Source organism: Coccidioides immitis (genome assembly GCF_000149335.2).
Source record: "Coccidioides immitis RS genomic scaffold supercont3.3, whole genome shotgun sequence".
Taxonomy (NCBI): domain Eukaryota; kingdom Fungi; phylum Ascomycota; class Eurotiomycetes; order Onygenales; family Onygenaceae; genus Coccidioides; species Coccidioides immitis.
Window position 1 is genome coordinate 1422508 of NW_004504308.1, and position 26305 is coordinate 1448812.

Sequence of the window (26305 nt, forward strand, 5' to 3'; positions counted from 1 at the left end):
CCATTGTCAGCTATATTCATCTCCTGTGCAAAGTATTGCCTGTAAACCATCTCTGCTGAGGTTCCATAACTTCATCATCACTGAACCTGGAGATCTCTGAATTCCTCAATGATGGCTCTTCCATACCATCTAACAGTAAATTGTAAGGGCCAGCAGCCAATTGCAGCCTTCAACTCTGATTAGTGGCCTTCAATGTTTATGCTTCTGCTGAAACTCACTCAGGTCTTTTATACCCTGCCCTGGTTAGCGAGTCTGATAGCAAAGTGGATGGAAGGGGAGTTATCCTGTTCTGGCTTAGCTGTGGCTTCAGAGAATTCTGGAGACTGCCCTCACTGTGATTCATTGGGTGACATGACCTGCGGGGAAGAACAAGTTGAGCCATGACTATTGAGTAATCTGGCTCAGGCTCTGTACCTGACTTGGTGCGCGTGCTGGCTTTGCTCCTCTTGTCTTGGAAAACTTTGGCAACCCATGCTGGGAAGTAGCTGCTTATTCCTGCCATACAGGAGAAGTACTCAGACATTGTGATGAGTCAAGTATGTGGATCATACAACAATGCAAGTATGAATTTAGATGACTGGTGAGATTGATAGGATCCGCGAGATCAATAAGATTGAGGCAATGGGCCTATATTGTGCAGGCTTTCTGGACAGGAAACTGTTGCGAAAGATCCTGGTTTTGATAATATTTTCATCCCATTATTGCATGAGTTCTCTATAGGCAGCCATGCTCTCTGACCCGGACAATATATCTGTTCCACAAACTCTCAGGTTCTGAACACATTTGCTGATTTTGTCCTTGTTGTTGTGCCGGAAAAATTGCAGGGATGATTTCTAAGTTGCTCTGCATGGGCTGCCCAAGGAGGCGCAATAGTGTATGGCTTGATTTTTGTGGTGACGAATTTGATTCAGTTGCAACTACATATGCTTGAGAATTTAAAGAAACAGATTTGCCGTATTTCTTTAGAATTATCCCAAGCGCTCTATCGGATCAGGGCGCCACAGACTCTGTAAGGATAGTCACGGAGAGGCAGACAAGTTGTACAGTTCAGGATGTAGATAGCCCGTCTTTACTATAGCTGTTGTTGAACATCCTCTCTCTTCGCCAGTCTTTCCATTTCGTCAGCACAGGTTGGAGTACCCACCAATTCATCCCATTCTGTCTTGGAGACAGAGTATTAAGTTCAAGTGTGTTTGAGAGGTTTGGGGAAAGCTTTTCATATGATCCATACACATGCACAGATCATACTATGGGCAATTGAAACTGAGCCTCAGCATCTCAATAATTCAGTTGCACTCAGCCTTCATAACAAGAACTATCTGATGATTGATCATGTCATGGGCTTTCCTAGGGAGCAAGCCCTGTTGTTTTTGGCAGATGGTGTCAAACACATTGTCTTGATTGTGATATTTCTTATATTAAAGTTCAGGCCTGCATATCTTTTCCAGTTTTCCACCAAAATCAGGGTCTGGCAGCTATTCTGGACATTTTAGTGATGCTGTGCCATGCTCAGTGAGCTAACCAACCATGTTAAATTGTCTTGAAAGTTGCACAATCAGATGTGCTGAATCAACTCTGTTCTGCTGTGTTATTTCTCTAGTGTCAGAACTTGTAGCTGAAAATAGCATATTCTTCAGAATATGAGCACATTAGGGCTTTCAAGCAGACTGTAAGTTTAAATTAGGTCCATACTTTATCTCTACTCTTGTTCTCTTCTCATGTCATTTCTATTCCTGCTTCTTAATCTTAAGATCTCAACAATCTTTCCATAAATTGACTGTATCTCTTGCAATAGTATAGCAGTACTCCACTTGCTTCATCTCTTGAACTTAATTTTACTATTCTTGAAATATTAAAACAAGTAATGATTCATGGCATGGTTCTTCATCTCTGGCTACTTCTGAGAAAGATAGCTTGAGCCATGGACATGCTTGAGCCATGCAACTATTCATGATTTTCAGATGAAGAATATATTAGATTCAATTACTTGCCAAGATTAAAGAGAAATTCAGATAATATGGTGCATCTGAATCTGGTTTATGATTAATTGCACTTAACTTGGATAATTTATAGCTACAAATTATAAAAAGACTCTCACTGTCTGTTTATATTTAGGCAAAATCTATCAGCTGACTATCTTCTATTTCAAGCCATCATGTATAGCCTGCATGCTCTGATTAAAGCTGTTGCCACTGTATTTTGTGCTGTGTGGATTGCAATTTTCCTGCTGTAATATTCTGAATGTCAACACATCAGATGAACTATTCATCTCAGATTAATTCTGCATATTATATATTTGGCTGCATATGTTGTGCTGTATTTTGTTAAAAGTGAGTTTGAAGCAGCTTTGTCTCTACTAATGCTAATCTACTAGAGCATGCCTGAGTAGGTCAGCTGCTGTTGGGGCTCTCCATCATCTTTCACTTCCAGAGTGAAGTGTGTGCAATCTGTCTTTTTCTCAATAACATCAGGTTAACTTTATGTCAGATTCTCAACCTCAGTCTCATAACCAGCAGTTTGAATCTCCAAGATTTGCTGTATCTCTGAGTCTAATAAAGCATTTGGGCTCTGGAAGAACTCTGAGTGTGTATTATGGTCTCTCTGTTCTTTTTCCCTAATCTTTTTACTCTTATCTTGATACTGCACAGATTTGAAGCTGTTCTCTTCTTCTGCTTTGCTCAGAGGCTAGTATGTTGGCTGTCTTCTGAGAACTTCACTCTCCAACCAGCAATCAGAATATTCTGAAGAGACAGAAGCTTTTGTGCCATACTTATTTTCCTCAGTACTGGCTATACTACCTTTCAGTTTGCAGGCATAGAGTCCAATCATCCAGCTAGACTGATATTATTCACTATGGCTTTCTACATCTGCTAGCATTGTTCCATCCAGTTGCTATCAACAAAAGATCAGGGACAGCATTCTGATTCTAGCAATACTACCACTTTACTATTGTCTCTCATGTTCATCTAGTAATCTTGAATTCACCATTGACAATGTTAAGCCATACTTTTCCACAAGCTCTTTTTGTTTCTCTCAGGTTTAATTTAATTTAAAATATCTGAACTAACATCTTGTTATATTCACTCTATTCATTTAGGTTTAGGTCCCTTCTGCAGATTCTCTTGTGTCTAGTGTTCCTCCAGACACATACTAATTTATATATTACTATATTTCCTTTGCTCTTTTTCATTCTCTGGAGTTATTTATAGATGATGTTGTCTTCTTTTTGCATGCTTGCTTTTCATAAACCTTCATTAGTTGTTTTCTCAGTCACTTGTGCCAAAGCCTGAAATGTTACTTAATACATTACATGATTTTGAGCTTAAAACAACTTTTCTGATCCCAACTGATCTGCCATTGTGATGGCCACATCACATTCTGATCTCAAACACAGCAGTAACAACTCCAGCCATCATACAGGTTCTGTTCAGGCCCCTTCCAGTGGCCCAGGTGGTGACATCTACACTTTGATACCATGGGAGGCACTTGGTAACAAGGGGCTGGAATGGCTGTCACTTGTAGCACCTGGACTGTTTTATGACAGAGCATTTATTGTGGTCAGAGATCCAACAGCACATCTTCCAGCATTTGCTGCTGCCAATCATTCAAATTATTCTCCATTATCTGATGTCTTTCTGGCTTCATGCAGCTGAAATCCATGCAACATATGCATCTAATTCTCCTGCAGGTTTTGGATAATGTTGCCCAACTTCTGCAGACAACACTTCAAAAAGCATATTATTACCCATGGGACTGCCATTTTGAGAAGACTCAGGGCCTCATAATTAGCAATCTTGTTGCTCTCTGGTGTCACAACTCTGGTGGCCAGAATTACTGGAGTGATATGCTTCTTGATGTGATCTGCCTTCCAACTGCAGAAATCAAGATATTGTTACAAGACAGTAGAATTGTGATGGAGAGAAGTTGCTGTTGTATTGTATATGAGTCTCTTAAATTTGCTTCTTGAGGTTGTTCACTTCATGCTTCTTCTAATAGCTATCTATTCTACTTTCACTCAAGTATGAAAGACTACCCTGCAGAATTGGCTGGACTGCCATAATATATAGCAAAGAAAAGAACATCTTCACCTCCCTCTTCAACTATAGATAATAACAAGATTCTACAGGCTTGAGCAACAATGGGAATTCTAATGAATATGAATTTGGAGCCACCCTGCCTCTTCAACTATAGCATGTTTCAGCAAGTCATCATTATTCTACTACCTCTGCTTGAATCTTTTGCTGTCTTGAGCTTCATCAATATATACAATTGAGCAGATATCTGCTGGAAAATTACATCTTATACTCAAAAAATTCTTTCTTCTGTGTTGATTTCTCAATTATCAGTACATTCTGACTTTCTTGACATTGAAGAGCTTCAAGAAATTTCAGCTCTGGATTTAGAAACTGCACTCTGGCAACTACCACTCTTATGAATGCCTGAACAACTGGAGTGATTTAAATCAGTTCAGTTAACTTGCTGGTGGATCTTGAGTGCAATCTATAGTCTGATGATGAGTTGAAGAAATAATTTGTGAATTATTTCATGATTTCTAAGTTTGGGATGCTGTTCTCTCTGGAAGGCAAAGTCCTCAGAAGATTTTCCTGAGTGGCTTGAAACAGAATAAAGGGCAGAATGAAATTTAGAGATGCAGATTCAGTTCTTTATAAGTTGATTTTATCTTTAGATGCTTTTTTGGCCAGAAGTATTAGGCCTGAGTTCTTTCAAAATCTTCATTAATATGAAGTTATGATGATTCTGCTATAATTTTATCTTCTTCTATTGGGACCAACTTCTTCCTTCTACAATGAGTGGTGTATTATTAAACATGTTCCCAATATTTTGCATCAAGTTATTGCCAGAATGCTGACAGTCTTCATGCTTCATGCAGCTGGCGTTTTTTACTGTGTGATGCTAGCCATGAATGACAAGTTCATAGTCACACTACTGAGATACTCAACTAAGCTCTATAGGTCTGAGAATCTGTCTTTCAGAGGCTGGGTGATAGTTGTAGTCTGTAGAGTAATGCTGTCTAGCTTGTGGATGCTTAATTTTTTGGATCTTCTCTTGACTACTGTGATATGGGGGGTGTTGCTTCTCAATCATGGCTAGATATCTCTTTTCTTTATCTCTTTTGATCTGAAGAACAAGCTATTTTTCTCTGGTTTGTTTCACCAATTTAATTGATTTATCAGCTAACAATATGCAATGCTTCCTGTCTTTAAGATGCTGGATTACATCATGCATTATTCTCTGTGCCAAGTTCAGACTGATTGCATATAAAGATGGATCCTGCTCTCAGTATCCAGACTGAATTGTGATTGATAATTTGATTTTATAAGAGTAGAGTCTCACCAATTCTGATACAATATTCTCTTCTTGACTCTATAAGGAATGAGCAGGGCTGCATATAACATTACAGAAGTTTCCAAATCTCAAGAATCTTCTAAACTGTGACAAGAAATATTTATATCTTTTTTCTTATCTGATTCATAACTGGTTTTCTTCAGCATTGTATGTCCCTGCTGCATATTTTTACTAGCTTATCTTTCATATCTCAGAAACATCAATACCTATTTCTCTGACTGCAATAAATTATTATGATACAGACTGGTATAACAAAAGAACATATATTCTTCTGGTTCTTTCTATCACATATCTGGAACTGTCAGATTCTAAAAGTGAATTTACAGCATCAACTTCAGGTCCACCATCACTGCTGCTGCTGGCATCAGACAAGTCTTATCTTGACATACAATAAAGTAAGATGGAAACAGACAAGCATTATTATTAGACAATGTATGCTTAGCATCTGTCTAATAGCCTCAAGTCTAGAACCTGCTCTCACACTAGATGCTGGACATGTTACTTGTGACATATAAAATGTGATGAGAAACACCTCTTCTGCACATTATATGTGACTTGCAGGTTGAAATGTGTGGAGTACAAGATGAGATTGAAATAAGAAAATGAGATTGTATCAAGAGAAGTACTGAAGAGAAGAAGTATTTCAAGCTAATTTCAGGTGAAAAGTATAAGACTTACATTCAAAGAAGAAGAATTCTCAATTTATTATGAGTACAAGAGTGGAATGTTTCTGCAAGACATATCAGTATGACATCTGTATTCTACTGAATACATAGAATCCAGACAGAGTAGATAATGACTTCTCTCTAAGCCAGCACTCTCAGTACAGGCCATGTCTTCTTGATGCAGTAATTTTACTGATGGGCATCTCTTTTTTCTTTCTGCCCATACTGTTTTAGGCTTGATGAGTCTTGCCATTTCACTTTTGAATATCTACTGTATGTTCTAACTGCTGTCTGCTAGCATGGTCTACAAGCTCATTCTGACTTCTAGACTCTGATGAGCAACCAGTTCAGCACAGCCAGCACTCAATAACATCAGCATCTGATCAAGTCTTCTGTTTGAGAGATCATCTGTAAAGTTATAGGGGAAGCAGGCTTGACACCCATGCAGATTTGAATAATCAATTATATTAATGCCCAGACTGCAAAAGAGCTTTTAAAAACTCAAGAAATTTGAAACAGCATATGGAATCTGTAAGAGAAGCAATCACCCTCTTGCTAAAAAAAAACAGGTCTGATATTCATGCAGATTCAAAAGAGTGACCATATTAATATCCAGACTGCAAGAGAGCATTCAAATCATCAGACAACATGAAATAGCATCAGAAATCCTATTATTCATCACAAAGACAGAGACAATAGAGTGAGAACATATAATATATTCATGGTGGAGTGAAAGCAGGAGTGCAAAAATACAAAGCTTACAACACTAGAATTCAAGATGAACTATATACATATACTGAGGTCCTCTGTCCACTTTCACTAAAGAAGAGAACATGCCAGATAGCAAGAGTAACCACTCATATCTAGACTGTATACTGACCAGTAGCAAACATGTCTTCATTCACAATTTAATAATGACAGTATTTTCACTCAGAACACTTCTATATCTAATGCAACTAGCACTTCAGTACAGAATACTACCACAAATGCACAAACTAATATTATATCTACTTTTGGAAGCTATCAACCAGATTCCAGACATAATGAAGAACAATTAGAAGCAAGATCTTCACAGGTCTGTTCTTTAATATCTTTGTCTTAATATATCAAAACATTTACAGGCACTTTCAAGTGAGACAAATTATAAGTATAATTACAGATGGTGAGCTTTACCAGGCACATAACTGTCCATCAATTGCTAAGTATGTAACCATTGAAATTATTAAATTTACTTTTCTGATGCACTTTACTTTCAGAGAATTAGAGAGCCAGTTAAATCAAGCAGCTATTTTGAAGCATACAGTCTTATTATTTGCTGAACAAGATGAGCCAAGACTTCAAGTGACAGATATAGGCAAGCTGTAAAAGCATCATCACAGATGTGAAGAAAAGCTGTATGAACTTCATTCTTCAAGAATGGAAGCTGTAAAATAGAATAAAACACAAAGTTGTGTGAATCTGTATTCAGTTATGGTGCTGTAGATATCACCAAACTGTAGAATAGAATTTCTAAAAACACCACATGCATGCAATAAAAGTAATTAAATGGAGATTGTCTGTGCACTGCACAATTAGATGAATATAGTCATTATGAACTGTATGCATTATAATATAAGAAGCTCTCAGCAAACCAGTATTTTTTCCAGTGCATAAAGTACTAGATCTCAAGTTTGTTTGAATCTTTCTGCTTTACAGAGATAACATGCTGGAGAAGGCTTGCACAGCAACCAGCTACTTATTCAATAGAGGCACATTCTATCATCTTTTTTAACTTCTATTTTACTTTTTTACAGTTCTCAAAATGCATTGGAAGCATTCAGCAAGCATCAGAGACAGTATACAGAATTTTCTTAATGTTATAGTGTGGGCAGTGCCACAGCTTGAAATAATTATCCACCTCCACTGTTCATTCATTTCTAATCAAGCATGTGATGATATTCAGGTTCAGATCTTCAACCTGCCCATTATCTAGATATATTTTAGGCAGAATATTATTGGTCTGCAATTCATCAGAAGAGAACTCTTCTTCATGAAGGCTTGACTCAGCTGGATCAGAGATTTCTTTCACTATAATAGTAATATCACCTGCAGGTGCATCAGTGCAGATCTGGGGGGTAGAACTATGTAATCTACTCTGATTATCAATATCAACTATAGATGCTTCTTCTTGATCATCAGTACCCTCTGTTTTAACTTCAACTGGTTCAACAGCTTTAGTAGACTGACTGGTAGATTTGTTCTGATTGTCTTTAAAGAATACTATCATCTTATGCACTGAAAATCTTTAGCTTGTGGCCTGTAACTGTATAAGAAAGACTTACTGTACTCTATTTTCGTTTTCAAGAATACAGCATTCTCTGATTCATCTGTAGCATGTCAGTATACTGTTGAAGAAACATAAAATCTGGTAATGCTTCTTATCTTGTATGATCTGTATACCCACACTTTCTCCAGCACCACTTTAGAATTTAATTGAAGTGTCACTGTCATGCTGGATATATTAAGAGTTGATGTACTTTGTGACATACAGATGGTCAGAAAGCAAAGCAAGACCAGTTATCTTGTACTTGCTGTATGTTATTACCATTGTTGAAAAGAGTCCACTGGACTGGCAGATGTGAGAAGAGAATTGCAAGATAGATTTAAGAAGAAAGTGACTTGTATTTATAGTCTATATCTGAGCTCAGCCACCTGACTTTCTCTTCTTTGCAAGGCCATGACAATTGCAGGCCAAACCAGTCTATTATTTAATGTAATGATTAAAAGTGTCACTAATAATTTTAGACTGGATAATTCTAGCTCAAGCAAGCTCTAGAAATCAAAGCAGAAAATTTGCAGACAATAATAGCTGATTACAGAATAAAAAATTGCCAGTAAATGTATTCTTGCTGTGCCTTTCATCTTTTTACTAGTCTATAAAATAATTGTGCAATTGTTTTAGATATGTGCAGAAGAGAATCTTGACAGCTTGATGAGAAAATATGATAAACTTGATAAAGCAGAGATTCTGGGCTATTTCAAGATAGATATTTGTTGTGATCCTGTATACCAGTCATTGAAAAATGTTGTGATCCATAAAGCAGATAGTGTGCCTTCTTCCTGTTTGTCAATCTCATGTAGTGGTGAAAGAGAAAATTTGACAATTTCACTTTCCAAAAATTGCAATTATAACATAATATTTTATGAAATTCCTGTTGAATCAAAAATAGCACTGATTCTAAGTGTTGAATGTCCATAATATCACTGCTGAAAGGATCTTGTAGTTTTATCTGTGCAGCAAGATCAGCTCAGCTTCAATTTTGTAAGGCCTGGTACCACTTAACAATGTACTGGAATAAATGTCATTAGAGATAGCTTATATATCATTATTTTCCCATGACCAACCTTTATGTATAACTAATGAAGCCATGTCAACAAAGAAACAGAAGAAATGGATTACTATATTATTTATGCTAAAGTCACCTAGTAACTAGTTAGTTATCATGTGATTTCTACATCTGTGCTTACTAATTGTGCTGGGGCATGATGAAACCATCTACCATTGTCACATTTTGAGAATTTACAATTTTTGAAGAATATTTTACAAAATGCCTGCATAATATTAATGATGGCACAACATTGCTGGTGCTCAATATTAACAGTCTCACAATATTTCTATGGAGAGAATATTATAATTGTTTCAATGTTATCTATAGAACAACATTAATGATGCTTGATGTTAATTGTTGAAATAAGTGATAGTAATGTGTTCATTGTGATGGTTGGATTGATTAATCTATTCTCTGGTTGAGGGACCACCTTATATATATATATATATGTGAAACCCACAATGGTCTCAGATCCTATCATGTGTTCCATCTAGAGTGACAATGACTTGATCACAGTCACTGTGATATTTAACACTCCCACTTGATGGCAACCCCCATTAAGGGATGTCAGTGACAATTCATCATGGTTGCAGTGGGCCCCATTAAAATCTTTTCAAAGAAAAAACCTTTTTAAGGAAAAGCTTTGAAGAAGGAAAGGGAACCCTTTAGTCTAGTTATTGGTGTCACTCAATGCCAAGCCCTTTCCAGAACCATTCAAAGTGATCTCGCGCAAGGGCTTGGTGAACCCATCAGCAAGTTATTCTGCAGTTGGGATGTACTTCAGTTCAGCCATTTCAGTATCTTGTAGTTCTCCTTGCCACTTTTGCTGGATATCCATATGTTTTGTGTGTGAGTGGTATTGTGGATTTGAGGCCAGAGCAATGGCTCCTTGGTTGTCACTGCAGATAATTGTTGCAGCTTTCTCTTGACTCATATTCAATTCATTGAGGAGTCTCCTCAGCCAGACTGCTTCCTTAGTTGCTTGGGTCTGTCTGAGGAATTCAGCCTCACAGGTTGATAGTGCAACAACACTCTGACACTTGGATTGCCAGCTGATTGCTCTGCTCCTGATGTTGAAGAGATATCCAGCCATCAATCAGCATGTGTTCTGGCATCTGGCCTAGTCTGTGTCTGTGAAGCCTTTCAGCATCTGGGGATGGCCCTTGTATGTGAGTCTGAGGCCCTTTGTGCCTTTGAGGTACTGCAGGATGTGCTGTGTGAGTTTCATGTGCTGTGGTCTGGGGTTTGCCAGATGTCTGCTTGTCATGGAGACTGCATATGCTATGTCCCCCCTCATCCCAAGCATGATGTACATGAGCGAACCTATGATGTGCTGATATTCAGTTCTTCGGCCTGGAGGGCAGCTGTATCCTGGGTTGTTGTCTGGCAGTGGTGAGGTCTTAACAGGCATGCTGATGGGAGTGCAATTGCTGATTCCAAATTGGTGAATCACCTTGTTGATGTAGGCCTCTTGACTCAGGTACAGTATCTAATTTTGGTGATTGTGCTGGACTGACATCCCTAGATAGTAACTGCAGGGCCCAAGATCTGCCATCTGAAAATGGTTCCTGAGGGCTCTCTTGATCTTCTTTATCTCTGCAATGCTTGGTCCTACAATCAGAAGGTCATTGACATACACTGTGATGTACATATTGCTTTGCATGAAGATGCTGAGGTCAGTGCTGATTGGTTCAAAGCCAAGATTGTGCAAGAAGTTTGTGAGTGTCTGATACCAGATATGGGGTGCTTGCTTCAAACTGTAGAGTGCCTTTTGAAGCTTGCAGACCCTTGGGGTGTTGTTGGTCATGTGGTGAGGCTGTTTGATGTAGATCTTGTGGTTGCTGTACAGGAATGTGGTCTTGACATCCATCTGTTTGATCTCAAGTCCTAGAGCAGTGCTGATTGCAAAGATTGTCTTGTAGCTCATTGGCTTGACAATCAAGGTGAAAGTTTTGTTGTAGTCAACACCCTCTTCCTGTGTGAATCCTCTGACCACCCATCTTGTCTTGTGGTGGATGACTTCTCTGTTTGGTTCTTGTTTGATTTTGAAGACCCACTTTCTGCTAAGTGTCTGTCAGTCTTTGGGAGGCTTGATGAGCTGCCATGTCTTGTTTTGTCTGAGTGAGTTGACTTCCTCAAGCATTGCTTTTTCCCATTTGGGCCAGCTTGTGTTGTTCTTTGCATGCTGGATGATTTTTGGTTCAAAGGGTTCTGTTTCCTCTGTGGCCATGGTTAAGAATGTTGGGATTATATTTGCTTTGGGTATGCTCATCAGTGCAAGGTTTTCCTCACTATTGTTGAGCATATCCTCTGTGCCCTGTGGGTCATGAATCCTGAGTTCAGGGTGTTTTTCTAGTGCTTCTGGCTGCATGACATGAGTTGATTGGTCAAGTTGGAGTTCTGAATTTTCCAAAGCTTGATATAACTGAGTGTTGCCCTGTTGCTGGTCATTGCTGGACAGTGAGTTGTTCCTTTGGAGACCATCTCATGCAGTGCCTGAGGGGGATCCAGAGGTCTCACTCTGTGTAAATGACAAGGTTCTATCTCCCTGTTCAGCAGTGGTGGGCAGTGAGTCATTGTCACTTGACTGCACTCATTGTGCAGTGTTGTCCTGTTGCTGGTCACTGCTAGATGGTGAGTCATCTCTCTGGAAAATGTCTGGGGTTGTTCCTGAGAAGGATCCAGAGGTGTCACTCTGTGCTGGTGACAAGGTCCTATCTTCCTGTTCAGCAGCAGTGGGCTGTGAGTCATCATCACTTAACTGAGGCAGCATCTGCTCTGGTGGTGCCATTGACATTGGGTGTCCAGAGGCTGGTATGGATGTGAGCTGTATGCTTACAGATGATTGGTTCAGTAGTCCTGTTGTCTTGGTCCCCCCTGCAGCAGCAGCTGTTGCCTCAGGTAAGCTGTTCAGTCTGGCTTCCATGTCTTGTCTTGTCTGCGTGGGGGGAGTTGTAAGGATTGCATGGAATTCAGCATTTGGAGTCCCAATGATTCTTCTGTTCTCCAGCAAGATACAGTAGTTGGTGCTATCTTTGTATTCCAGCAGGATGCATGGTCTTGTTCTTGACTCTGTTAGTTTCTTTCTTTGGTTTGGTGGGATCAGGTATTCCCCCCTGGACCTGATCACTCTTAGTTGCACAACTCATCAGGCAGAGGCGCATCACTCTTTCAATCTTGGTTTTTAGCTTATATCCAAGTGAAGCGCGCTTAGATCATGATAAAGGGTGGTTGGATTATTGAAGAGGACATGCAGTTGTACATTCCCCAGGCCTGTGGTCAGATATGGGTATTCAAGCCCTCTTGGATCATCACATGGTATTTCTGTACAATAGCTGACCTAGCAAAGCGCGTGGCATTATATTTTGATTTTTCTTCATCATCAGTAGAGATAATGTTTGATTTGATGATCTGACAATAGAAAACAATGTCCTGGGGTTCAGAGAGAAGATCCTTCAATTCTATATGCAGACATTGTGGCTGGCACAGTGATCAGCTAAGGTATGTAAGTTTGCATTTGAGATTGAAACACATTCTCTGCATCTCATAACTAAGCATTCCAGTGGTCTGTGCTTGTTTTGTTGTATCCTGCTCCTTCCACCTTTGTTCTAATGATGTAGTCTTGAAAAGGAATCTGAGATTCTGGATTTCTGCTTGCTTGAAGTCAATAAAAATCACCTTTTCATTCTCTGGGTTCCAGAACATGTTATGGGTATAGGTATTGCAATGATGAACCCTGAGCTTGTGAATTGCTTGAAGTGACTCCTTGGCTGCCCGAAAGAGATGTTCATGGTCAATATCAGACTGGTGAAGGGGAAGTCCAGCATGGCTGAGAAGAAGGAGATGGGGTATTCTTGCAATTCCATTATAGAATAGCTGTTGCTGGGAAAGATCCAGAACACCAAGACACATGGGGATGTGTTGTCCCTGTATGGGGAGAAGGTGCTTGTAAACAGCTTCCTCCTGCTGTAAATATTGAGTGAAATTGGCTGGAAAGCCTTTCCCCACCAGCTTATACCCATATTGAATAAGGATGATCTCGAACAATGCCCCGCGGGAGCCATGAATGTGGAGAGATTCACATCCAGTGGACTTGTATGCACCATAATGGTGGTTATCCTGGTATGAAAGCCTTTTGTGAAGGAGAGATACAAATTCAGATAGACTGATTGGATGTTTGTCAGTGCCATGGTCAGCAATATTGGGGCAATCCTGGTCCAATGGCCCTCCTTTGGAGAGTCTGAGGAGGCACCATTGGGTGCAGTATGGCTGTGATCTAATCTGGCTGGTGGAGTTTCTTTCGGATGACATCTTGCTGGAGTGAGTGGGGACTACAACCATAACATTGGCTGAGTGCTGTGGCGCTTTGCTTAAGGAACCTGTTGGATCAGAAGTATCTTCATCACTGCTGTTTGCAGGACTTCGCGACGCCTGAGGTGGGTTACATGGTGATGAAGGATGAAACAACGGAGCCTTCTTTGCCCTTGTGATGATAGGAGAGTGCTTGAGATAGTCATCTTGACTTTCCCATTCTGGTGTGTAATCCTGTGTAGACACTGTCTGTGGGGAGGACAGGATGGTCTCATCCTGATAGATGAGACACCAGTGCTTCAGTCAAGACTCTGCCCCATCTTGCCAAGACTGGGGATACAGTTTTGCCTGTAGTGCCCTGAGTGTGAAAGCAAGCACCTGACTGATGGCAGTTAGATGAAGCTGGTTGGGTTGATCAGTTTGGTCTGTATATCTGTTGGTGTCTCTCACATTGTTCTTTGGGGTTGAGAGGTAGTAGAATACGGTACTTGGATCCAAACCCATGTGTAGGAAGATGAAAGCTTCCCCGGTGCACACATACCTGTATCCTACTCTGGATTTGACCATGTAGGAGAATGCCTGAGTGATCAGCAGCCATCTCATGGTGGCATGCAACCTTATTGGGCTCATCTGGCCTGTGCACAATCACTTCATCCAAGTCCATTTCCTGCAGGGTAGATTTGATTGTTGACTGTGGAACTTTATGAGGGGCCTTCAGCTCCATGATATATACAGGAACATTTTGACTGTCTCCTTTATTATATACACAAAATTTGTCAGCCAATGAGCGAGATGACTGTGGTGTACTGGCGGGCGTGGCATCTCTGGTGCCAGTCTTTTGGAATTTTGCTGGCCATGAGGGTTTGTTGGATGGGGCAGCTTCAAGAGACTCTTCAGTTAGGGTATTTCCATGATTCTCAAAGGTGATTGCCCCAAGCAATTGAAAGTGCTGCTGGATGTGCTCATCTGAATATAGCTTTGCAATTACTGAATGGATGGGCCGTGTGAGGGTCTCATGCTGGAACTGTTGAAGATCTAATTCAGATCCTGTTTTCTCAGTATGCAACTCTGCCCCGGATTCTGCTAATAAAGATAGTGATTTGAAATGCTGATTTTGAACAAAATTCGAGTCCATAAGACCCTGCCAAATTTCCTCTTGTTCTGCCCCAAAACCCAGCCATTTCTGAATTTTCTCTGGTCAAAGTCTGCCAACTGGGTTCGCCAGATCACCCTTTGTTGAGTCTTTAGGGTGTCTAACTGTAAGGCCAAGGAACAAATGGGTATGGCATGTGTCAAGAAATTTGAAAATAGTGGTTTTCTGTTGTAGTTCTTCTTGTAACTTTCTCTGTTCTCTCTCTTCTTGAAGATTCTGTGCTGTGCTCTGCAACTCCTCTTGTGTTGTGTGTAAATGTTGTTTGGTGTCTAGCTGCTGCTTCTTTTCTTCCTCTTGTAACTTGGTTTCTTCCTCTTGTAACCTCTTTTCTTCTTCTAAAAGGCAACGAAGGGCTGCAGCTTCTTTGGATATCCTAATTTTCCTTGAGCCTTTATTGAAAGCTCAACTGTAATAGCTAGTAGTCATTGGTGGTCATTTTGGAGGCTCAACACAAAGATGGATTGCAGTCTGACATTTCAACTTGGGGATGTAAGTACAGTATCTAAATCATCAAATTTTGTGAAAACAAACTAGAGTCCCAAGTTTCTTTCAAAGAGCAAAGATGTGCCCCATGAGTGCTGTCATTAGATTGGTCGGAATAACCTTAGCCCGGATATTCAAAAGGAAAGACCACTATCTACCTTGCAGCACTCTGTACGCACCCTTGGGATCTCCCCTCAGAGCATCACTGAATTCAGTGCTGACCCAGCCTGTGAAATCTTACTTGGTGTGGAAGTGTTGGTGAGATTGGAACACTGGACCAGAGAGAGGTTTGACTATTGGAAGTTCCATACTCTGTACAACTTCATCTTCATTTCAAGGCTGACAAGACAAACTGCAGGCATGGATGCTTTTCCCCATGATTTCCAACAGCTGCTGAGTTCTGGAAACAAGCAGCTTGATATTGAAGTGGTATGAAACCGCCCATGTCCACAAACCAAAGAGTATGCTCATTGGAGAGTATGGAATCCACATTTGCAGTGCTACTGGAGGGAATACCAGGAAACAGGAAATAGGACTGAGCTGGAAAGAACAATGAATCAGGATAAATTTTGGTTGCTGTCAGAAAATTGCTGATTAGGGTGGACTCTCTGTTGTCCACTCATGTAGATTTTCATTCCTGAAAGCCATGTCAAGCATCATGCCTTTGCTTACCCATCTCTGTTAGTGGACTTGCAATATGTCACATTTGAAAAATGGCTGCTGCATGTGGGTATAGTCTTGGAACCCATGACCTATAGAGATGCCTGGGTGTGCTGCCAATTTCAGGGTCTTCATTCTGCCCTTCATCTTCTTTCCTTGATTCCTGTGCTCATGCTCAATGAGAAACCCCCAACCACTCTATTTTGTGATGTGTCAAACATGTTAACCAGAAAGTTTATCACTTTGCTAACCTCCAATGCCTTGTAGTAAAGCTTCATGCTGTCTTCAAGCTTTGTTACCCTGATGGACCAACCAGGACAGTATTGCCTGTCTGGTTCAAATGCAAAACTCTCACTCTCTTTGTGATGCTCAGTGTCTGTGCTGTTGATCTCTCCTCATGGTGATATCTCCACCAAACAGCTGGCAGTGATTGAGTGTCTGGAGGAGTTGCATTATGATGAAGTGGCAAGATTACAAGCAACATTGAGCGGCCATGCCAAGGAGCTTTCTTATATTTGTTTGAGATTGGCAAAGGCAACAAGCGGGGCAAAGTTGAGAAAAAAGAGCGCAAAAGAATGAGTCCAGTCATGTGATGCCAAAATCATTTCTCTGAGGGAAGAGCTTGCAAACCAGAAGCAGTGCAATAACACTATCAAAAATCGGGCAGCCAAAGCTGAGAAGGCCATGGTTGACATGCAACAGCATGGCAACTACTTGACACTTCAGCTAAACAGTAGTGTGGCCAAAGGGAACAACTTGTGGTTTGTATCAATCATCTTGGAGAGACAAACATGGTGCTCCATGAGAGGAACAAAAATGCTGTGAAGCAAATGCAAGATTTCAAACATGCAATAAATGTGAAAAATAAATCTCTGATGGATGCTATTGTCCGAGAGGGAGAGAGCAGGTATAGCACTCATCCAGTGTGACTTAGAATGTGCTTGATGTCAACAGTATGGTGCAGATTGATTCCCAGTAAGCACATCTCATGCCGCGCGAGATGATAATGCCATGCGCGCCTTGACAACAAGTGAACTGTCTACAACAAAACTTGACGGGCCTGGTGAAGGTTGTTGAGTGGTGTGAGACATGCACAGAGGAGTGGCAGCGGCAGCATGGATAATAGATCAAGGAAAGGGTGCAATGACATCTGAGATGAAGATATCAAACCTTGAATCTCAAAACCTTGCACTCTTAGTGAGAAGTGATGGTTCATCACCACAAGATCAGCTTGGTTGGCCGTTCCCGCAATGTGCTCAACCTCAATTTCACCCTTGTTTGCCAAATTGCGGATTATATGGTGGTGGATCTCTATATTCTGTGAGTGTCTAGTCAGGGCTTCTGTCTTTACTAGGTCAACCGCTCCCTTATTGTCAATTTGGAGCTTTGAGGTGGGTAGGGGTCTAGGGGCCTGGGTAAGAATCCCTGCATTGAGTAGTAGATTGTTCAGCCATACAAGTTCACACGCGGCCTCAGATGCACTGATATACTTGGCTTCAGTAGAGGACTTAGAGATGGAGGTCTGCTGCTGTGAGTGCCATAAGATAGTGGCTCTGCTCATTGTAATAACATAGCCAGAGGTTGACTTGTAGGCTGGGTCAGCTCCTGCCCAGTCTGAATCTGAGCAGGCTGTTTGTTGTAGTCCTTCTCACTCTCTTTTGCTCTATATATTATTCCCTTATTCTTTGTGCCTTTAAGGTGTTGTAGGACGCGCTTGAGTGCCAGCCAGGCTGCTTGGTTGGGTTGGGAATTGAAGTGTGCTAGGTAGTTGGTTGCATATGCTATATCCGGGTGTGGGCAGGTTATTAGGTACTGTAGTGAACCTCTCCCCTTGCGGTAGTTGGTAGGTGTAAAATCTTTATCTAGGTCTTGATAGTTCTCATCCGGGGAGAATTTGATTTGCAGGCCTTTCTCTATAGGGGTGTCCTTTGGTGTACAGTCTTCCATGCTGAACTCAGTAAGTAGTTTGTCAATATATTGTTTCTGTGAGATAGCTAGGTCTCCACTGGCTAGCTTCTCTATCTCCATGCCTAGGTAAGGCTTGCTGCTGTTGATATCCTTGATTTCAAACTTAGTAGCTATCTGCTGTACTACCCAGTCAATATCTTCTTGATTAGGTCTAGTTATGCGGTAGTCATCCACATGTAGCGCCATGTAGATTAGCTTAGATTTGTGAATCAGTAGTCCAGCATCATATGTTGATATCTGAAATCCTATAGACTTTAGGTGTTCAGTGGCAGTATGATACCATACTTGCGCAGCTTGCTTGAGTCTGTACAGGCTTTGGCATAGGAGTCCCACAAGCTTGCTGCGGCCATGCTTAACCCCAGTAGGTAGTTTCACATATATATCTTCATCCTCGGTTAGGGGTTCCATTCAGAAAGGTGGACATGTAGTCTATAATAAGGTGGTGGCAAATCTCAATATGACAGGACCTCCTAGTCACTGCTTCTGTATTTGTTAAACTGATTGCACCCTTGGTTATTGACTTGTAGGTCTGTCATTGCATTGAGCCTTTGGCTCTGGGGACTAGTCTGGTGTCTTCCAGCTTGTCAGAAGCACTTATATACTCAATCTTGGTATTTGATTTTGACACACTCTTTTGCTTCTCAGTTCTCCAACTGACCGGCGTTCCATTCATTAGTATGACAAAGCTTGAAGTTGACTTGAATGAGGGATGTGCTCCAGCCCAATTGGAATCTGACTAAGCCTTTGACATTATGTTAGTTAAGTTAACTAGTTAGGCCTTCTTTCTCTCTGACACAGTAGCAAAGCCCTAGGCCTTTGGTTCCTTGTAAATATTGTAGGACTTGCTTAAGTGCTGACCAGCAGTCCTTGTTCAGATGTTTGTTAAGGTGAGTGAGGTAGTTAACCGTGAATGCAGTGTCAGGCCTGGTGTTTGTAACTGAATATTGAAAACTTCCAGTTCCCTTCCAGTAGTTTGCATGGGTGAATTTGTCATCTAGGCTGGGATCCTTGCCTGGGGTAAACTTGATCTTCATCCCTTTATTCATTGGGACTTTGACAGCATTACACTTCTCCATTCTGAATTCTCTGAGGATCTTGTCAATATAGCATTTCTGGCTGATGAATATTGAGCCATCTGGTTGCTCTACAAGTTCCATCCCTAAATAGGGTGTATCAGAACAACATCTTTGACCTCAAATCTCTTTAAAATTGCAGTTCAGGTCTTCAATATTAGGACCTGTCATTTGGCAGTCATCAACATGAAGCATCAAGTATAAAGCCCTAGTCTTGTGGATGAGCATTCTGGCATCATAGGGACTGACGCGAAAGTCAATTTCTTTGAGATATTCCACTGTGGTGAAATACCATAGTCACACTGACTGCTTCAAACCATACAGGCTCTGGCAAAGCCTTCCAACTACCTTGCCTCAGTCATGTTTAATTCTGCTTGGTAGTTGTACATCAACAACTTCTTCAGGCTGTTGAGAAAGGCTGTAACAAAATCAACCACCTGGGAATCCCATCCTTTGGCAGCCACAACCATCATAAGTGCTCTTGGAGTGGCTGAGTTGGCTACTGCTGCTTAGGTCTTCTTGTAATGGCTTCTCTCTCACTGGAGAAAGCCCTTAACTATCCAGCAGGCCTGGAACCAAATGATGTTGCTGTCCAGGACTTCCATTCCCAGCTGCTCTTCTTCCATTGTGTATACAGACTTTTGTTGAACTTAGCAAGACAGAACATATACCTGCTTGATAAATGAACATCTACTCTTGAAGAATATTACTTTAAGAAGTTTACTCTAGCAACCTCAGATCTTGACAAGTCCTTTCATGCCATCACCAGTGCTCTGAATTGTTTTTGGAGTAGTCACATGTATGGAGGAAGAAATATAGTTAGCTATGCAAACTTCAGAGGTTCAAGTTCTTTGTGCTTTCTGGAAGTTCCCATCACTTGAAGCATTCTCTTGACATGTGACTGGAACTCACCTTCCAGAAGTTTAGTCTTTCTAAAATACATCTGAACCAGTTTCTGTAACTGTCCATTTGTTTCTCTTGCCTGCTGTAACTCTCTCTCTAGTGCTTGGTTTTTCTTCTGTGCAGTTTCTGTAATATCTCTCCATTGACTAATTTCATCATCTAAACTATGGCCATTCTGGTCCTCAAGTAAAGGTGCAGTAGGAGATGGTTTCTCATCAGAATTCAGTTGTATAATTGGCTCCAGGCAATCAGAGCTACTGTCATTTGTGGGGACAGCATAAAAGGCCTTTCCAACACCATCACATAGTAGTTTGAATGTCTGGATTGAGTGTCTGCTTAAATGCTTGGTGAAAAGCATATCAAGATGAGAAGGTGTGGTTGTTGACTTTTTCTGGATTCTCCAACAATAAGAATTGTGGCTTGCTGGCATAAGCCTAATCTTGTCTGGCAGTATTCAAATTCCAAGTGTATCCTCTTAAGTTAATGTGTTAGTGATAATGCATCATGGAAGGTTGATTAAACATGCCAATATGTTTAGAGAGCTCCTTAAAGCATTCCCATCTTAGATCAGAACACTTTGCATTTGCTCTGGTAGACATTTCAGTAGTGTGATTTCAGGTAGTGTGGTTGAAGGTGAAAAGCTCTGTATGTGCATAGCTGTACACTGTAGATTATGGCATTGGGAAAAATCTACACTTGTTACTAACTTAAGAGTGAGTTCAAAGGGTAAGTGGTTATTGCTATGGCACTAAAACCTTAATTCAACAGTTCATCAGATCTGCAGTTCCAAGTACACTAACTTGCCCATCTTTACTTAGACTCACAATCTCCCTTGGTTTCAAATACTGGTACTATGACTTTGACCCATATATCTCTGTATACCAATCCTTTGGCCATAACCTACTTTGCCATGATGGACAGCATCAGGATATTCTTATTCTTACCAACACCAGCTGCTCTCTGGCCTCTCCACAGTATTGCCAGGAGTATTCTATACAGAAACTCCTAGGCCATCTTGAACTTTCCCCTGAAGTACAGACAGTACTCCCACAACACATATACCAACTGCTCCCACCTGCAGCACCTTTTATACCATTTGTGAATGCTGAGGTGCCCATCTTTAACTACCTTTCCTGTTTATGCATATATTTTGCTAGTTGAATTCTGGATTATATGCTAAACTCAGTGCAGCATTATTATGGCATAGTTTTTTCTTCCTTTGCTATCTTACCAAATGTGAGGTAGTTTGGTGGCTGAATTTCTAAGTTTAACTAGTTGGACCAATGATATCTGTTATTAGTAGCGCGCGGCTCTTCAAGTGGGTTTAGGCGAGCAGGTAACCTAAAAAACCTTATTTAGATGATCTTGTAACCACAAGTGCTTCTCCCCAGTTCCATCAGTGCTCAGATTGATTTTGATACAGAAATTTTAAAGCACACCAATTCAAGATAGGACTTTCTCCCCACTATATAACCATATCAGACATTCTCATCGCCCATATCATTGTCATGCATGTATGCAGCGCGTTGGCACATTTGGACTTTCTCTTCCAAAATTTTGATCATTGCATCCGCAAGCTTTTGAGCCTTGAGGGCATCAGATAGTTTGTCAATAATCTCACCTCTAGTAGCCAAAGACTTGGCATGTATCTCTTGAAGATGTTCATGCTGCTCTGCCAGCTGCTTGTGATGTTCATCAAGTTGGTTGTATCTCTTAAGGAGTTCATTATGGGTGATTTGTGTACACTGATTTGTCTCTCTGGCTTTATTCAACAACCTCTCAAGGTGGATGATATATTGGGCATTTTTAGACTCCCGCGCGAAGACTGCCCAGAGGTAACTAATATCAAGAACAACTTGTCATGAAGGGATCTTGAAGTACAGTCAGCAATAATAGTTGGGCTAGAAGTTCAACAATTCTTACATGCTGGGTGGTGATAGCCTGATTTGCTGCCATTGTAGGATAATGTGTTGGACATAAGTTTTATTCTGCTGCTTGAAGATGGTTGGTGATCTTGTATTTATATTCAGGAGCCACCCATCTACTGATCATGGTGTCTATTTATATCTTCCAAAACATTTGTAAATGCTTCTCCTCCTACAAAACACAGCATCACCCCCCTGGTTTGTCTACCACATTAACTCATATTTCCACCTAATTCACCAGATGATCAGGTCCTGATGCTGGGAGAGCAATTCCTAAGCCAATAGCTGAGTGCAATCTGCAAGAAGCATTTGTAGTCAACATGTTTTGGACTTACCTCAGTTTGTTCAGAGCCATCAGATTCATGAGCCAACTTATCAACATCATGCTTTTGAATGTACTTTCACTGGGATCTCAGAGGTCTTTCTCCTCATTGGTAATCAGGGTCAACATGGCTGTTGAAGAGCTCCATTATGGTTCCCCATGAGTACTATTGGGCTACCAGAGAGACAAGATAGGTTTTTCCCACTTATAATACCACTTGTTGTGACTGGATGCCATTCTTGACATATGATTGGAGGAGTTAATTTTTCAGTAGGAGTGTTTGGCTGGTGTCTCTTGAGAGAGTCCTGCTCAGCAACTTCCAGGCTATGAATAGATTATATTTTCAGCATGCCATCCTCCATTTGTGCTGGAAAATTCACAGAGTTCTGGAATAGATATCCCATCCCCAAAGAAGTACATGCCACTGATCAATGTTACTGGTTCTATCTGTAATGCTTCCCTGTCACCCAGTTTCTTGGTCTGACCCACTCATCAAGAGGCAGAGTCTAGTAAAAATCCACCATTGCAACTGCTTCCCTTAGGGAGGGGGTGAAAACCTACAAACAGGAGAAATGCATATTTGATTCATAGCAGATTGCATATAAACCTGCATCAGGCACTGGATTTGTTGAGAAATCTCAGATCAACTCAAAGTGATACTTTACAAGAATCACTTTTTCAAGTTTTTTTTATATCATCTTCCTCTTCACAATGGAATACATTGACAAGTTAACTAATGAGGAGCTCAAGGAACTCACAATTCAGCTGGGTAACACTTCAGAGGAAGGTCTAGGCATCCCTTGCCTTGACCTCACTTTCCTTGATCCAAACTTTGATTTTGGCAGCACAGCTTTTTCAGCTGGAGCTGCTGATCCCATGCTTTCTGTTATAGAAGATACTGAAGTTCTTGAGAAAATCAAGGTTCCAGATCTCATTACAGAAACACCTGATATCTTACTGAAAGAGCTCTTACAGAGGGTTGAGAACCTCTCTGAACAGGTTCAACTCCTAACAACTGGATAGGCATCTATTCCCAAATTTTGGACAAACTGTTACTTTACTAATGAAATCAGACTTCAGAACATGGATGAGTAAATACTTCAGTCATATTCCAGTGATCACATACTGATGCCTGTAGGGAAATCACCCAGCTGACAAATTATATCAAGCAACTCCAACCCTTCCTAGAGCATATTGGAGAAACTGTCAGTGATTTGTCAAACCAGAACTGATTTTTGGGAGTTGGGTAGTGATATGTTTTGTTTTCTTGTGTCTCTCTCTATTATCCTTGCATCCTGGCTGTCTCCTTTCCTGAAAGAGTAATGGCAAGGATAAAATGCCCAGTTTAGTGCTGACCATTGCATGCCTCTGCATCTCTCTTTCATCATGTGACACTATAGTCTCATTCTGTTATTCCAGCAGGTACTACTGGTATGATCAAAATATATCCTGTGTTCATCTCCTATATTGCATGTTAGTTAGACATTTATTACCACTTTCTCAGTCAACAAACTTCGCGGGTGTGTAGAATTTCTTTTCAACTCCCAAACACAATCATAATCTGTACTAATAGATATTCTGCCCTTAGGAAAATACCTATGGATAGTAATCAGCTCCGACAGGCAAGCACAGAAAAATACTAGTCACTACATCAGCATGCTAACTTGACTGGAAAGCAAGGCCCCCTCTGGCACTGAAACTCCCTCTCAGGATCTGCAAGATTCCCAAGTACAAGGATACCATATCAATCCTGCCGCGCAAGAAGCTTTAAATAATTTAAAGCATACCCTTGTGACCTATCATTATAGCAAGGCCAATAGGAAAAGGTTGATGGAGTTGGTAGAGAGACTTGAGCAGCAAAATGCCAAACTGCATACAATAGTGAAGGAACAGCACAAGTATTTGGAAGAACTTGGTTGTGAAGTGCAGAAAAAGAAGATGCCAGAAGAAAAGTGATTGTGAAATAATGTATAGATATACTAAATTCACTAGCTACTGAGTTACATACATTCTGATAGCTGATAAAACTCACATAATGGCAGAAAGATATAAGAAATCAAACTGGACACTCTACTCCTTTGCCTCCAGCTCAACAGAGGGTGATTGATAATTTCCTGGGGCTAGAAACAATGGTGGTGTCAATCAGGTCAGGTGAGATGTCAGTTGACACTTGTCAGTCCTGCTACCACTTTGCTCAGGCTGTCCAGGAATGTGGCTACTTGATGATGATGCTTGGGCGCCTCAATTGCCACTATGCTGGGCCTGTCTGGCAGCACGGCTGCTTGATGCGCGCATGTCAAATGGATTTGTTGGCTGTGGTGTTGCCTGGGACCCCTCCAGCAGAAGTTGTTGTGTCTCCAATGGACTTAGGCTTGCACTCAAAGTCTCTACTCTGTGTTGATTCCAGGGTTGCTGACTGCAAGATGACTGTTGAGCTTCTAGCTGCTGTAAGATATTGACAACTTGCTGTGATGAGTCTGGTGCCCCGCTAGTAGCCTGGCGTGGTTGAAGAGACTGAGATGACTGCTGGGCTCCTAGCTGCTGCAATTGATTTAAGATCTGCTGCCGCGAAGCTGGTGCCCTGCTCATAGCCTGAGGCAGTTGAGGGGTCTGAGATGGTTGCTGGGCTTCTATCTGCTGCAGAACATTTAAAAGCTGCTGCTGCAAGTCTGGTGCTGTGGTAGGAGCTTGTTGCTGCATTGGAGGCTGGCGCCAACCTGACCATTGCTGTGCAGGGGCTGGCCTTCCAAGTAGTTGCTGCTGAGTCACAAAGCTGGATTGCTCCAGCCACCTCTGTAGCAGTTGTTGGTCCCAGGAAACTAGCTCCTGGGATGGCACAATGCCCTGCCATTGCAGCACTTGTCACAGCTAATTATACTGTCATTCTGTATTTCTTTAGTAAGTGTTATTCAGTCTTTCCTCAAGAAGATTGTCATTCAGGGCAATTTGATTCTGGTAGTTCCCTTCTTGTTTTCTGAACATTAAGTGAATAACTTTATTCACTTCACTTTCTGATTTTCAAAGAAGCTAGCTGAGATTGTCTTTTAGTTCATATTCAATGTGGCCATTGTGATATAGAACTTCAACCACAACTTTAGGATAGACTGTTCTCTAGAGCTCTGGTGCTAATGCTTTGACTGAATCTTTCTCATTATTCTCATCAATATAGGGAGCAACAAGGCCAATTCCAAGAATATCACCACACTGGAAGTAATACTTCTCAGTTCAGTCTATTCAAAGTCACCTGCATTTGATTAAAGTCATCTGTGGGAGAATATCTTTATTAAAGCTATGAAAACAGTCTAGCTCAAGTCTAGCTGTTACTGCTTCATTATTTTTATAGGCAACAAACATCTGGAAGCCTGTTGTGCCAGCATAATTCCAGGCTAGAACAGTTTCATCAGTTGCAGTTCCATACTTATTGTGAATGTCTTTATTTATAAGATTCAGATTTGCAAATTCTTGACTAAGAGCATCTAGATCAAGTGTGTTGCCATCAGATTCCTGATTACACTGAATGCCATGGGGCTCTTGACTTGTAAGTGTCTGAGTAGCAGCAGAATTATCACCAGATTTCTAGCTATGTCAAGTGCCACTGGGCTCTTGGTGTACAAGAGACCTAGTAACAGCACTGCTTCCACTAGTAAAACTAGCATTTCTGTCTGCACAGAGAGACTGCTTGATACTATCTATAGAGATATTATCCTGTCAGGCAAGATTTCTTGCTATATTTAAAGCCTCATTAGCATTACCAGAAGCAACTTCAGTATAGAAATTCTTAATAAGTGAATGCAGTGCATTAACATCAAGTGTACCAGTATCAAGATTTTAAAGAAGATGAATACTCATCTGATTATCCTGCATATCAAGAGATAGAGCATGGCAGAGACAAAAGCAAACTTGTTCACACACTGATAGAGAGGCAGATTGAGTTTCAATTTCATCTGGAGCTGTCTGTTCTGGCTCTGTCATGGAAACAGAGTAATTTGAATTGCAATGTGTTGAAATCTTAAAAGAGCTATGCAAGAGCTTATATGTGAATAGAATGAGAATCAAATTGCCAAACTGAACATCTGTCATTTTAACAAATCAGTCGAATTAAAGAAT

General features: G+C 40.8%; 4 protein-coding genes across 4 annotated transcripts; all 4 read right to left on the minus strand.

Moving 5' to 3' along the window:
* Nucleotides 1-16: 16 nt before the first annotated feature.
* CIMG_08395 (uncharacterized protein) lies at nt 17-523 on the minus strand (the record flags this gene model as incomplete). Its single annotated transcript, XM_001241231.1, has 2 exons — nt 17-167; nt 219-523. The coding sequence occupies 2 exons, from the start codon at nt 521-523 to the stop codon at nt 17-19; spliced, it is 456 nt and encodes a 151-aa protein (XP_001241232.1).
* A 7415-nt stretch (nt 524-7938) lies between these two features.
* Nucleotides 7939-8619, minus strand: CIMG_08394 (uncharacterized protein; the record flags this gene model as incomplete). Its single annotated transcript, XM_001241230.2, has 5 exons — nt 7939-8117; nt 8166-8306; nt 8354-8398; nt 8472-8491; nt 8561-8619. 5 exons carry the CDS (start codon nt 8617-8619, stop codon nt 7939-7941), a joined length of 444 nt encoding a protein of 147 aa, XP_001241231.2.
* A 4273-nt stretch (nt 8620-12892) lies between these two features.
* CIMG_13217 (uncharacterized protein) lies at nt 12893-15656 on the minus strand (the record flags this gene model as incomplete). Its single annotated transcript, XM_001241228.2, has 5 exons — nt 12893-14008; nt 14253-14852; nt 14925-15199; nt 15396-15442; nt 15589-15656. 5 exons carry the CDS (start codon nt 15654-15656, stop codon nt 12893-12895), a joined length of 2106 nt encoding a protein of 701 aa, XP_001241229.2.
* A 5773-nt stretch (nt 15657-21429) lies between these two features.
* On the minus strand, nt 21430-21929 carry CIMG_08389 (uncharacterized protein; the record flags this gene model as incomplete). Its single annotated transcript, XM_001241225.2, has 2 exons — nt 21430-21776; nt 21875-21929. The coding sequence occupies 2 exons, from the start codon at nt 21927-21929 to the stop codon at nt 21430-21432; spliced, it is 402 nt and encodes a 133-aa protein (XP_001241226.2).
* Nucleotides 21930-26305: the final 4376 nt, after the last annotated feature.